The sequence below is a fragment of the Plasmodium gonderi genome, assembly GCF_002157705.1.
Source record: "Plasmodium gonderi DNA, contig: Chr09, whole genome shotgun sequence".
NCBI lineage: Eukaryota > Apicomplexa > Aconoidasida > Haemosporida > Plasmodiidae > Plasmodium > Plasmodium gonderi.
In genome coordinates, this window is record NW_021628934.1 from 1,920,552 (window position 1) to 1,934,943 (window position 14,392).

General features: G+C 30.0%; 3 protein-coding genes across 3 annotated transcripts; 1 reads left to right on the forward strand and 2 right to left on the reverse strand.

Moving 5' to 3' along the window:
• Window positions 1–1,764: 1,764 nt before the first annotated feature.
• Window positions 1,765–7,449, forward strand: PGO_093850 (hypothetical protein, conserved; the record flags this gene model as incomplete). Its single annotated transcript, XM_028687973.1, has 3 exons — window positions 1,765–1,881; window positions 2,224–6,877; window positions 7,316–7,449. 3 exons carry the CDS (start codon window positions 1,765–1,767, stop codon window positions 7,447–7,449), a joined length of 4,905 nt encoding a protein of 1,634 aa, XP_028543774.1.
• A 1,379-nt stretch (window positions 7,450–8,828) lies between these two features.
• On the reverse strand, window positions 8,829–10,740 carry PGO_093860 (coproporphyrinogen-III oxidase; the record flags this gene model as incomplete). Its single annotated transcript, XM_028687974.1, has 2 exons — window positions 8,829–10,379; window positions 10,729–10,740. The coding sequence occupies 2 exons, from the start codon at window positions 10,738–10,740 to the stop codon at window positions 8,829–8,831; spliced, it is 1,563 nt and encodes a 520-aa protein (XP_028543775.1).
• A 2,560-nt stretch (window positions 10,741–13,300) lies between these two features.
• On the reverse strand, window positions 13,301–14,121 carry PGO_093870 (60S ribosomal protein L28; the record flags this gene model as incomplete). Its single annotated transcript, XM_028687975.1, has 3 exons — window positions 13,301–13,463; window positions 13,666–13,744; window positions 13,980–14,121. The coding sequence occupies 3 exons, from the start codon at window positions 14,119–14,121 to the stop codon at window positions 13,301–13,303; spliced, it is 384 nt and encodes a 127-aa protein (XP_028543776.1).
• Between the last annotated feature and the right edge of the window lie 271 nt (window positions 14,122–14,392).

Consider the following 14,392-nt stretch of genomic DNA (forward strand, 5'->3'; position numbering starts at 1 on the left):
AGAACAAAGTGGTTACGCCTATTTGAGATGATGCGAATATGTAAAGAGTCTTGCAAACTGGTATGTAAAAAAGGTCTGCAAAAATGTCACACTTTTTTTAACACATTAATTCGTTGGTCTAGGCCTCCGATTGGCATATTCATGCTTATTTACGTATATAAATATATATATATATATATATGTATACGTAAAAAAATGGTAGGTATGATATAACAGTTGTTAGTTCCTTTGTTACATATATAACGAGTGTGATGTAGATAAAGGAAATTTAGGCAAATTTTATGGAGAGTAAAACGTTTCTGATGTTAACATTTTTGAGCTGTTTAATTTTTTTTTTTTCTTTTTTCCCATTTTGTATTAAATGTAGCTTCCCAGACATTAACTAATATCAAGTGGAGGAAATAATTTTGTATCTTCATTCGGCAGTAAATCATGTGTTTCAATGGACATTTTTGTGTATACTTTTATGATGTTACTATTTTATAGGTTTTTTTTTTTTTTTCTTAACGTCACACTCTGTAACAGTAAGCATTCTTTTTTTTGTTTGTTGTGCTTTGTAGAGAGTTGTTTAAGGTGGATGTTTCAGCATGAATGCAACACCTTGGGGGTTAAGGTGAAAATGTGCATGTGTCGTACTTGCGTACATAGAAACGGGTGGAAGAAATTTATAAAATTGTGCATTCCCATATTTTTCTTACTATCGCTTAAACGTTCATCCAGAGCAAACTCTCATTTAAATAAATATCTTTATGCTATTACATATAGGCTCTTGTGTATGCGTATTAATTCCCCTCATATAGTATCCACTTCTTGTGATTCACTCCAAATGAGCTCAATGTAGCATGTAGGATGTGTGTGTGGGAAGAAACTGATTTGATTTTCTCGCAAAAATGTGTTACCGTCTCACTATGACAATCTTTCATGTTGACAGAGAAATTGTGCTTGGGAAAAAGAGAAAAATATAGTTTCCTTGTGAGGTTAAAATATGCATGGTCTTTAATAAATTTGGTAGGTACACATCTTTTTTCTTTTTAAAATAAAATTTCATGCATGTTCAACAATTATGCAAAAATGAGCGAGAGATTATTTTTACATTTTTTTTTTTTTTTTTTTCTGAAGCATGCAAATCGATGTTTAAAAAAAAAAAAAAAAAAAAAAAAAAAAAAAAAACATGCTTAATTAATTCGCTTTAATTCAATGCGAAAAAAAAAGAAAAAAGCATCAATCTAAGGGAAAAAAAAGAAAATGAAGTAACAGTTTTTTCCCCCTTTACATATTATGTTTTTTTTTTTTTTTTTGTTCGTTTGTTTATTTCTTTGTTTTGGTTTTCAAGAATTTTTTAACTTTACGTTGTTTTTACATGCTTCATTGCTTTGAGTTTCCGCTAATCCTGCTTTTTTTTCCTTCTTTAAAATTGAATTCATATGATCACCCTGACAGACTTCATATTCATACTTCCCCCCCCCCCTATGTATGGGACATAATAAAAGTGAATGGAGGCATAAATACCCTAAGTTGTGTATTCATTTTTTTTTATAAAATACATTCGGTCTGTGATGAAGAAATGGCCATGTGACAAATGAAAAGACGCATAAATGTATATGTATTACTATGAATATATAAACACACTGTATAAATATATACACCTACAAGTAGGCACGGCTATATTTTCATCTCCACGTAGTAGTTACCACAGAACAAAGTGATTATCTTTTATCTAGCATTTACCATCTTCTACTAAATTAAATCTATACATGTGGAACCATGTCAACATGGATTAATAAAAAGCTAATATCCATTTCGGAAAAGGTCATTGAAAATGTAATCGATTCCTTTACAAACAAGAATACACCCATAGAAAACATTCAGAATATACAAGGGGTAAGTTGTATATACATTTTAACCATACTCTCTTCATACATTTTTTTTTTTTTTTTATTGTATAATACCCCTTTGTGACGTTTCTCATAGGAACTTTTTCATTTTCTGTCTACGTCAACCATTGAGATTGTGTTTACAAAATTGTGTGTAATCCATCTTCGACCTTCACATCCACATTTATTTGACACGCCTACACTTACATACAATTACGTGCAATTACATACAATTACGTGCAATTACATACAATTACGTGCAATTACATACAATTACGTGCAATTATATACAATTACGTGCAATTATATACAATTACGTGCAATCACCTCCCCCCCCCACGGATGATAGACACAATTAGGAAAAATAATAAGCAAAGTAATTTCATCGAAATATTTCTTCAAAAATGATGACATATGTTACAATTCGAGGAATCTGGATTTCAATTGGCACGTAAAAAATAGAACATACAAGAGAAAGAAAAAGAGAGGGAAAGATAAGATAAAAAGAATTCACAAGAAATTATTAGATGAAAGGAGAAGGAAAATAAACAGTAAACGTCGTAGATATATTGGGAATAAAACAAAAGATGAAAATGAAGATGAATGTAAGGAGGACTCATATAGCAACATTTGCATAAATTCCAAAGGTCCCAATTATTTAAGTATTGATGAGTCGTATATTGGTACTAGTACACAGTTGAGTGTTAATAAGCCATGTGAAGCAGAAGAAAATGAAAAAGAAATATCGTTAAAAAAGGAAGTGATGACATGTAAATCTAGTGTGCAAAGTGTTTTTAGTGAAATTCCAGATTGGATGACTTCAGTAAATTCGAATGCAGCTTCTGGATATGGTTCTTGTGTTGAAAATACATCGGATAGTTATCACAGCAACTATGGGGCCAATTCAGATTGCACGTCTCGTAGAAGTTGTAATAGAAAATTTCGTGAGAGATCCCGTGGAAGTTCATTTGAAAATTCAGCGCACACATCATTAAATCTGTCTACGAGTGAATCTGTATCTAGTTCATTGAATGAATCGCTTTCCTTATGCTCATCTAGGAATAAAACATCAACTGGGGAGCAAAGGGAAAGTTCATTGAACTCAAATCATCATTCAGAGGCTAGAGAAAATTATGTAATGCTGAAGCAGTCCCATTTATGCAAACTAAATATTTTTATAAAAGAGGCGAAATTATTATTTTTCAACAAGAATGTAAGTATAAATGACATATCCATATTTGTAACAACAATTTTAGAGGATAAGAAATATGTAGGAAAATTGAGAAAATTAAGCTCAAGAACACTACCAATGAATAATTTAATCATCAATGAATATATAAATCATAATTTGAAAGATATATATAGCGATATAGTTATAAATATAAAATATAAAAATCGGAAAAAGAATAATGAAGAAATAATTTTAGGAAGGGTAATTATCCCCCTATTTTTAGTGTTGAATACATATAAATATAAAATAAAAAATATAAGAAATAAAATAAAATATTGTACCAAATGTTTTTTATGGCTACATATATTTCCTTGTAATAATAAATTATTTAATTATAAATTTTTTAAACCAGTAGAAGGATTTGAAGAATATGGCATGTTAAATCCTTTGTACACATTGGGCTTTCTGAATATAAAAATGAGAATACTTTTTAAGAAGAATCCTTTATTTTTAACTCTCTATAGTAATATGAGAAAGCCTCTATTTTATTATAAATTACCTATACAATTTGAGCCTCTGTATTGCCAATATTACAGTGAAAATTTCTTTGTCTATGTGACGAATTTACCTATATGGGTTTATAAATTTTTTTATATTTTTAATCCAAAAAGAGTTGAAATGATACCTTTAAATTATTATGATTATGTATTCATTTTATCATTTTGGTTATTTTTTTTTCGTTTAATTGTTTTTTCTCCTATCTTTCATATATCCGTTCATTTTTTTTTTTGTCTCATTTTTATTTCCCTATCGTATAAGTATGGAAAGATAAACTATTGCCATAACATGAACTACAACTTTCGCCCTGTCCAAGTAAAGAGGAGATCCCATCGAAATTTCAATCATGAAAGGAATAATAATCAAATGATTTCCATATTCCACCCTGAAAATAGAAGAAATGTTCATTTTTTCAACAAGAGAAGAGAAATATCCCTTACGGCGAACGATGTCGATTCTAACTATTGCTGTAAGTATGAAGGTGAAGTTTCTCTGTTGAAAGACTTTCCACACTCTAGCGCTCTTAGCTCAAAAGAAGGAGAGACATATAAAGCAGAAACATTGATATGTTCTTCAAGGATGGTAGGTTCGAATCTTGAGACACCACATGATGAAATTCTTACAAAAGTAAAAGAAAAGGAAGGCAAGTTTGGACACAATGTGTCAGAAAGAGATGTGATGATCCGGCAGTATGGATTAAAGAACGATGATTTTCTCAAATTGATAGTAACAGATGATGATATGAAAAGTGTACCCAGCGAAAAGGAAAATAATTGGTTAAATAAAAAATGCATCCATGGAAAGGATGAAGAATTTAGTGGTGATACAGAGAATGGCATGGTAAGCATTCATAACGATTTTAACAGTAATAGCAGCTTTAATGGTGGTGATAGCTTTTATAAACCTGTAAATCAGAATAACGATAGTGAAAGATATGTTGCGCAATTACAAATAGAAGAAAATTGTTTTTTAAAAGAATCTGCATTATATAATAATGATGAAGAGACGAAAGAAATTGCGAAAAAAATTGAGAAAAAAATTGAGAAAGAAATAGAAAATGAATCTAGAGAGAATGAAAAAAAGAAAAAAAAAGAAAAAAAAGGTATCATTGACTTTATGAATAATACTCCAGATGAAATAAACAACAAAATTAACAATGTAACAAAATTTGCAAAACGGTTACAAAATATGATGTTTGATAGTATGGATAAAAAACCATTAGACTTTTTCAATGTAGGTTCACATGGAAATGGACTATCTAGTCTATTTAACGGCATAAATGAAAGGAGGAAAAAATCAGATAAGGATAGTACCAAAGGTGAAAATTCTAATTATCAAATTGGAAACATGAACCAAGGGGATAATACACGAGAGGTAGAACAGGAAGAGAATTACCAAGTGAAGGACAAGACGATGGAAGTGACGAAGAATATAATGAAAGGAAGAAGCCAGAGAGAAAACGACATTTTACAGTTTAAAAAAAAAAATGCTAAAGGATTAGAAATAACGATGCACAAGAATAATAGGATAGAGAAAACGAGAGAAGAAAATGAACAAAGGAATCGAAGGAATAATACATGTGTGTTGCATAGTAGTAATAAAGGAGAATACACAGATTACTCAGTGTTAGTATCTTCTTCATGTAACAATGGGATGGATTCAAATGTAATGCAGCAGAGTGTTATGAATTTTAATGATGAAGGTTTCAGCAATTGTAAAGAGGTAAATAATTCCCAAATTGTAAATGGGAATTGCAACAATAGAAATGATTTGTTTATTCCATCATCTGGTAATTTAGAAGGGGAAGGAAGTCATTGTTCTCATTCAAATAACTCTGGAGAATCTAAATTTTCTAAAAAAAATTATTCATTTGATACTTTTAAGAACAATTTAACATCATGTGCAAATGAAGAGAAAAGTTATTTTGGAACAAGAAATGATACAAATATGACAAGTGAAAAAAAAGACAAGTTTCCTTTTAAGAAAAAATATGCTTTTATGCCAATTGTGAAATCACCATTTCATAATTTTTATTTATGTTTCAGTTCTGTAGATAATAAACAGATACCCATATTTTCAAATAATATGGATGTACCAAATGTCCATTTATTGCTTAAGCGATTTATCACACTAATCACCTTAACGCAAAATTTTACAGGTGTATTTACAATGATATATGAAAAGCTGAATTATGCTTTTAATTGGGATTTTACATTTTACACGTTTGTAAATTTAGTCATATTGTTTTTTATATGTTATGGTGTATCATTCATTTTGTATGTGCTTTCACACATTCCTCTTTTTTTTTATCGTTTTCTTTTTTTCTTACTTGTTTCTATGATTTTGATAAAGAGTTATGAATTTACAGAAGTTGGTTACAAGGCCAGTTTGTATTATCAGAAAGTAAGTAGGAAAAGGTCTCCCTGGTGGAGATTAACATGGAGACTGATTAGTAAAAAGTGGTGCAGAACAGTGTGGAAGAAAATTAAATGGAAATTGAAAGCGAAAGGAAAAAGGGATTCAGAATTTAATACATATGAGGAACCAAGTGAAGACAGAAACGGAAGAGCAGCTTTTATTATCGACTTGGTGAAAAGATTTTTCAGATCAAAGAAACGATCCATACAACATGCCATTGTGAGAAATTTTCAAAAGGTTTACAAATGTATATACAAGTTATTGGGAAAAGTAACTGTGTATCTTTATTTTTGTATTTTTTTTCTAAAAAATTGGTTAACGAGAATGCTAATATTGAAAGATATTGAACACATGAAAATAGCTAAGATGCAAGGATATAAGAATCTATTTTTTTTTATTCATGATCGTATGTTAAAAAAAGATAAAAATATTCAAAATTTCATGAAAAGTAATGAAACTAGCCAAAGTAATGGTAACAAGCACAATAGTGATGTTTTAGGAGGAACTTTTAAACGGGTAAGGGATAATAAATCTTTCTTTAATGAGGAGGAGAAGCATAAGAATTTTTTAAATCAACAAATTTATAATAATTACAAGAATGTAGAATCTTGTATATACTCCTCTAGCGACAAGGAATCGTTGAGTGTCGAAAATTATCACCATAATATTGAACATTTGGATTATGAACATTATAATAACGATTGTGATAATTATGATGATGACAGAGAGTCCTTAAGTCAGCTAACTGACAATGGTATGATGAATGTTAATGTGGATATATTTCTGCACTACTACTTCAAGAAAAGGAAATACGACCTCTTCAATAACTTTATAAATATCAACAGGAATCATTTGTGTAAGTCTTACCTCATATCGATCCATTGTTTAGTCACATATTCATGCATTTTTGCGTATTCATCTGGATGTGTGTGTGTGGGGGAGATGATCGGGTTGGACATGCATGCACCCTCGCACGTGTTCTGTTTTAACCTTTTCGCGTGTTCTCATCCAGTTACCCAGTTATCCAGTTATCCATCTACCCAGCTATCCATCTACCCAGTTATCCATCTACCCAGCTATCCATCTACCCAGCTATCCATCTACCCAGCTATCCATCTACCCAGCTATCCATCTACCCAGCTATCCATCTACCCAGCTATCCATCTACCCAGCTATCCATCTACCCAGCTATCCATCTACCCAGCTATCCATCTACCCATCTACCCACCTACCCATCTACCCACCTACCCATCCACCTGTTTTACCACATCATTTCTGTGTTTCCCTTTTTCAGACTCCTACAAGGACATTAACTTACTCTACTCAAATGATGACAAAAAAATTAATCACATAAATTATGCAGAATATATGAACAATGAAAATAATTATTCAAGTTCGTATGATAACAACAAGAAGAAGAGGTTTTAAAGTGCATGCAAATGTCATTATATGTGATCATACGACATTTCCCCATTTACCATCTCTTGATGTATAGAATGAAAAAAAAAAAAAAAAAAAAAAAAAAAAAAAAACATGACAACTTTTTGAGCGCCAAATAAGGGTCTGATATATGTGAGGCAGATGAATCAGGTAAAAGTGTGTTCAACATGAATGCACAGCTTTTTTTTTTTTTTTTTTTTTTTTTGGAGGGAATTTTTTTCAAATTTTATTAGAGCGCTGCAATTTTTTTATTATATTTTGTCTTATTTTTCCGTATTTTGCTTTATTTTGTTTTTCCTCATTTTGCTTTATTTTGTTTTGCCTTGTTTTGCTTTATTTTGTTTTGCCTTGTTTTGCTTTATTTTGTTTTGCCTTATTTTGCTTTATTTTGTTTTGTTTTATCTTATTTTATTTCTTTATTTTATTTTTGTTCGAAACCATAACACATTTGATATATATTCATAGTTCCTGTTTTTTCAAACATCTTTTTTGATGATGCACTGAAAAATGTGCTCTCAAGAGGGGACCGCTTCTCCCCCCATTGTGTATTCCCAGGGAAAAATGCATCGTTATGTTGTGCAGTAAGGAATATATGCCCTTGTGTGTGGCCTTCCAAATGTGAAGAAATTCCACATTAGGCAATTTTATATGTCGACTGAAAATTCATGCTAAAGGATTTATCACTATTTACTATTATCATTGCAGCTGACGCGATCGATCACTACTGTTGCTATGCCCACCGTTTTGATTATTATTTTCGTTATTCCCCTTCACCTGTCCCTATCCAAGTGTTACTACTCCTACCTATATCACTTTTTTCATTCTTCACACTTGTTGTAAATAAATATCCAACCATATACAGGCAAACATAACGTTTTGATTAGTTATTCAGTCATTTGAATCATCAATTGAATAAGTGAGATGTTGGGGTAAAGCAAATTAAAAAATTTTTTTTTAGGGGATTCATTGTGCATATATAGAAGTATACCATCTGCGAAATGAAGCAGATATATGCAAAGAGATGTACATATATACGTCTCCATCGAACACGTTAATTTATGTACAAAAAAAAAAAAAAAAAAAAAGCAAAGAAATGCAAAGAAATGCAATGCAAGACATAACAATGTAATGTGAAGTAAAAGGGGGAGGGAGGAAAATGAACAAAAATTGTTGCCACCGGATGGAGACGCGCGTATGGGGATAAGAGAGTATTTCTTAGGGATCCCATATATTGGTAAATTAGCTAATTTAAGAAACTACTACATGCTTCTTCTTTTTTGCATATAAAATAAATGATCCATTTTTCCTCCTCCTTTCTCAAGAATGATAACTTGTGGATTACACAAAAACTGAGAAAATTTTAACCCCTAATAGTCAACCCACTTTTTGGGGTGCTTCAAGATTTGCAAAGTTTCGTATTCACGTGAATATTTCACAATTTTGTACTTGTAAAAGAATTCGCACTTTAAGGGGAGTGATGAAAAAACATTGTCAATTTTTTCATGTTCATCTGAGAAATAATCAGAATTTTGCTCCGAAAAAATTTCATCCTTTAAATAATTTGTAGAAACATAATTTTCTACTTTTTCTGATTTTTTTTTTCTTCTATAAATTTTATATGTATTTAACTCAAGGCCAAATTTGGTACCTCGATCGTAAATTAAATTGAATTCTGCATATCTGCCTCGACAAACGCGTTGCCAATTAATCATATTACTATCATATTTACAATTAATTGTTTGTGCCAAGATATAAAGGTAGGATTTCTTAAAATTTATAATACATTCTTGTATAAACAAATATATTATTTTGTAGCTCTTATCCATAATACAATTGCAACTGTAGCATTTGCATGTGTTTTGTTCGTTCAGAGATTTTTTCCCAATATGATTACTATTATAGTTATTACTGTTTTTATTGTGCAGATTAATGGTAAGTATATCCCTGGATTTGGAATTTTTTGTTTTACCTTTTGATTTTATCTTAATATTGTTATCTAACAAATTGTCAAAAAATATTCCACCGATTCCCCTACTTATATTTCTATGTCTAATTCGAAAATATAAATCACACCATTTTTTAAAATATTTGTAAAATAAGTGATTATACTTATCGCATACTAACTTAAATGAATGATGAAAATGTATGAACAATTCAGGAAAAATATAGCACGGGCTAAGGTCACATCCCCCTCCGAACCAATGTTTCAGACTCTTATAGTTACTGCTTATTTTACTCTTGGCATTGCAACCAGTAGAGTTCTCTCCACTGTTACAACTGCTAGATATGTTTCCATGCGTACTATGCAAAGCGTTACTTGGTTGACCATTTCCACACCCTTTATTGGAAGTGGTGTACGCATTATTATTTCCTATATTGGTGTTTCTATAAGTAGAATTGTTATTTGCTGTAGATGAATTTTTTTTTTTTTTCCTCCCTGTCTTGATGAATACTTGAAAAAAGCGAAAATTCGAATGGATTGATGGTGCATTTGGGTTCACTGGGTGTGCAATAATAGATATTCCAGAAGCATAATACTTGTACTTTTCATTTATAATTTTTATGTTATTATTATTTATAATACGTGAAATGACATTATTAATATCATCTGAATAACAAATTTCTTTCGTGTCTATGTATTCTTTATTATACTGATTAACACACATCTGTTTAGCTGTCTCTCGATCTATGGTTCCATATACACATGAGTAATTAACTGCACACTTTTCAAATACAGTTCCATTTTCTAATATCCTTGTTATTCCTCCACCTATATTTTTCTTTTTCGAATTCTTCTTTGTCCATATTTCTTCTTGAAATTTTGTAGTATCTAAAGATTCAAATAAATCACATATGTTATTCTGTTCTAACTTTAATAAATTTTCCCATAAATTTCTGAAATTTTCATTTGGAGATCCCTGTAAAGTGCATATTTTGGAAATGACATATTTTTCGATGAAAAGAATTACAAACAACGCTGCATTATGTAATGCACATTCAGATGAGATCTATATTTTGTCATGTATATTAGAATAGGGTCATAGAACAAATGGTCATCATTTCTAAAGTATAAAATGTGTAATAATGGAACATATGATGCCATGAAAAAGCACACATATGTAGATCTAATTCTATCATTTAAACCGTGCATCTTAATGGATATTATCATTTCTAAAAAGAAAATGAATAAATGTAATTAACAACATATGCATATATATGCAGTGGTTATATCTGTATGTGTATGTATTGAACAAATTTTCAACTTACCTCATCTTTCATTTTATGCTAAATATATTTTAGATGTTAATAAAACTTAACAAAGATTTTTAAGTAAAAATTAGGCCTCTTTGTAGGGGAAATTAAAGTGTTTGAAGTTGGGGGGAAAAAAAAAAAAAAAATAAAATAACAAATAAGAAATAAAAAAAAAAAAAAATAATAAATAAATAAATGCCAGGTACTAAGTGGTGTAGGAAAAAATCAGGAAGAAAACACATTTGATTTCTTTCCCTTTTTTTTTTTTTTTTTCTCTATCTCTAACCCTAGAACAAAAAGAGTTCCTAGGTTGAATAAACGAAAAAAGAATGATCCGCTATAAGCGACGTTATATGTCAGAGGCTTAAAAAAAATAGTAATATAATTTTAACATGTTATATATGCATATATATATATATATATATACATGCATGTATGTATATATGTATGTACGTATAAAGTTGTGAAATGAATGATGGTCACATCGGTAATAACCAGATTAATGGCCATCTATCTGAATGAACGAATTTGTATAAATAGATAAATAATGTAAAATAAAATAAGGAGAATATAAAACCCGTTTTGACATAAGGAACTAAAAAAAATAAATAATAAATAAATAAAAAGAAATAAAATAAAAAAGAGATACTGAAAAAGAGGCAGTTAAAAACTGAGATCTTTTTAAAAGGATGTTAAAAATAGGAAATCAGAATAAGCACTGCTAAAAAAAGGGAAAACAAAGTAAAATAAGGATAGAAGTTACATAAAATTAATTACTCAAAATGAATTAAAGAACATTTTTTTTTTTTTTTTTTTTTTTTAACATTCAACGCAGTAAAACCGTTGAAAACACTGTGTTATGCTAAGATGTGGAGTATGTCATGTTTGTTCAGGTATGTATAAAAAAACAACATATAGGAAAAATTGATTGCTTCTTCAACAGAAGAAAAAAAAAAAACAAGTTAACAAAGTAAAAGAACAACTCGACAATAAAGAAAAGGGAGGAGGGAAACGATGAATTGTAGATCCTATTACGAAGCACAGATTACATATTAATAATTCCAAATATGGCAAAACCTTTGAAAGGCATAGAAAAATAAGTCAATTTTTTTTTTTATGCCCCCTTCTTCTGCTTCTATATTGATTGATATATATACGTATTCTTACAAGGATAAAAATAAAAAAAAAAAAAAAAATTCACAGATGCGTAAGTGCATATACACATAAACAACACATGATTGTATAAAATAAATGGGAAATTATGCTGATATATAAATATTTGCTCATCCGTTTATATATATATACATATATATATATAATAATTCTATCGAATAATTATAAGTGCATATTGTTTACTCCATTTAAATTTAAAGAAATGGATTAATCATTTCCAAAATATGCAACCATCTCACCACCTTCATTCGCCTTCAACTATTATTGCATATGTCACAAAAGTGGGAGGCGTGGGAGGTGGGGAAAATAATAAACAAAAAGCCAAAATTATTGAATTTTGAAACTGACAAAAAGGAATTGTAAATATAAATGTTTCATGGAACAACTGTACTGGATATGTTGTAAAACATTAAAGAAATTCTAATCATGCTTCCCGTTTAATTGGCTTAGTTTTAACCTATCAATAAGGCAACAACCCCGAAGCCCCTCCTCCTCCCTTAGTTTTGTGCTTTTCCCCCTTTTCTACTTTTGAACATTTGAACATTTGAACATTTTTATTGGGATGAGAAAATTAACGCGGCCATTGATGTTGATACTCCTCTATTGATGTTCACAGAATGTGAAAAGGGAATCTTATATATACACACACTGTACCGCTGAAACTGTTCCTCCTCCTATGTGTTGCACCTTAACGTGGGAACCGTATTTTATGTTTACATATTAAATCGTTCCCTTCTCAATCTTTTTTCTTCTCCCCTTATATATGTACATGTATATATATATATATATATATGTATGCGCATCACTACACGTGTGTCTATTTACCCTCCCCCATTTACTGCACAACTAATATGGCGAGTAGACATGGATATATATTGTTTATCTTTATTGCTTCATTATTCTCATCCTTGTGATTTTTTTTTTTTTTTAATTAAAAAAGCATAAAGGCAAAATTAAGACATTATTCTGCTTCTAATTCGTGCATAAATAATATGCATTTTTTAATTCCCTCTTTGGTGTTTGTTGCTTTTTAAAGTTAAGTTTGACGATAAAAACAGGCATGCGTGAATGATAAAAAAGAAAAAATAAAATAAAAAAAAATATAAGTGATATGTACATTTTTCCTTTCAATTTTCAACATTGCTAAAATATACAAATTGTTTACATGTTACTAAAGCATAAGTTATAGCAACATAAATTCTCCGTAGAACCTGCATATATGCAGGTAGTTTACCTTGCAATAATATGTGATCGAGTCATCCGTGTATACATATTGGTCACATCTCCCATGTATATGCAGCCTCCGTGTATGTAACAAAAGTGCATGCACAACTGTTTATGTATATATATATATATATATGTAAAGCATTATGAAAATTTTTGCAATATAATTTTCTTTTCACATATAGTTAGTTCATTTGTTTCCCTTGTTATTACAGTTGTATAATTTGGCAATGCGTTTGTATTTTTTGATAAGTCGATTTTTGCTCTTGTCGTTTACGAGATTTGCATGATCCTCTATTAATTTCATAGCCTTTTCCTTATTTTTCGTCCTGTACTCTTTATTCGTAATTATGCTGCGACGTTTGAGAAATTAGATGAAAACATGAGGTGTCACATTTTGTTTGATATGAAAAAAAATTACTCTTAAAATGTGTGTGACTGGATTCTTATTGCACAAAAAAAAAGAAAAAAAAAACAGGTTTTCGCTTAAGTGGGGTTACTTTCCCAAATTTACAACATGTGTATGGTGGAATTATTTACATGACATTGTCTTACTTTTGATCAGTGGATTTGACACACAATACAACTTTTCCCTTCTTGAATCGGAGATTTACACCATTTTCTTTTACAAGGCCTACATAAAAATGGGGGAACAGCCGAGAATGCAGTTTTCCACATGAAAAAAAAAATACGAGAAAAAATACGAGAAAAAATACGTGAAAAAATACGTGAAAAAATACGTGAAAAAATACGTGAAAAATATCTAAAAAACAAGTTAAAAGGCGTTCTTATTTTTTTTTATTTTTCTATTTCTTCCTCGTAACACGTTATTCTGCACTGCATAAGTATATGTAATGCATCGGTAGTACCACTACTTGAAGGGGTGTTTTTGCAACTAATGTTATAGGTGTCACATAAGAAATTTCCTTTTTTTCCACTTTTATTTTTTTTCAAAAAGCAGTTGTTCTTTTTTGTCAACTCCCAAATGAGCGCACTGCTAACATTCGACATTTTTGTGTACAAAATTTGGTTAGCCTTTTTCTTTATTTTTTTTTAATCTTTTCAAGGTAAATGAAAGGGGTGTATCTTCACTTTAACACTGTTTGAATGATCTTTTATGAAAAATGTTATACATGCGCAGCTAAATAATGAAAAATCTTTAAAAATATAGGTAATTTTTTAATTTCATAAACCGTAAATTGAAAATAAAGAAACGGGATGAACGGGTGAATAGATAAAAACAGAGAGGTTAGCTTATTAGAAATTAAAAATTCGTATGGGG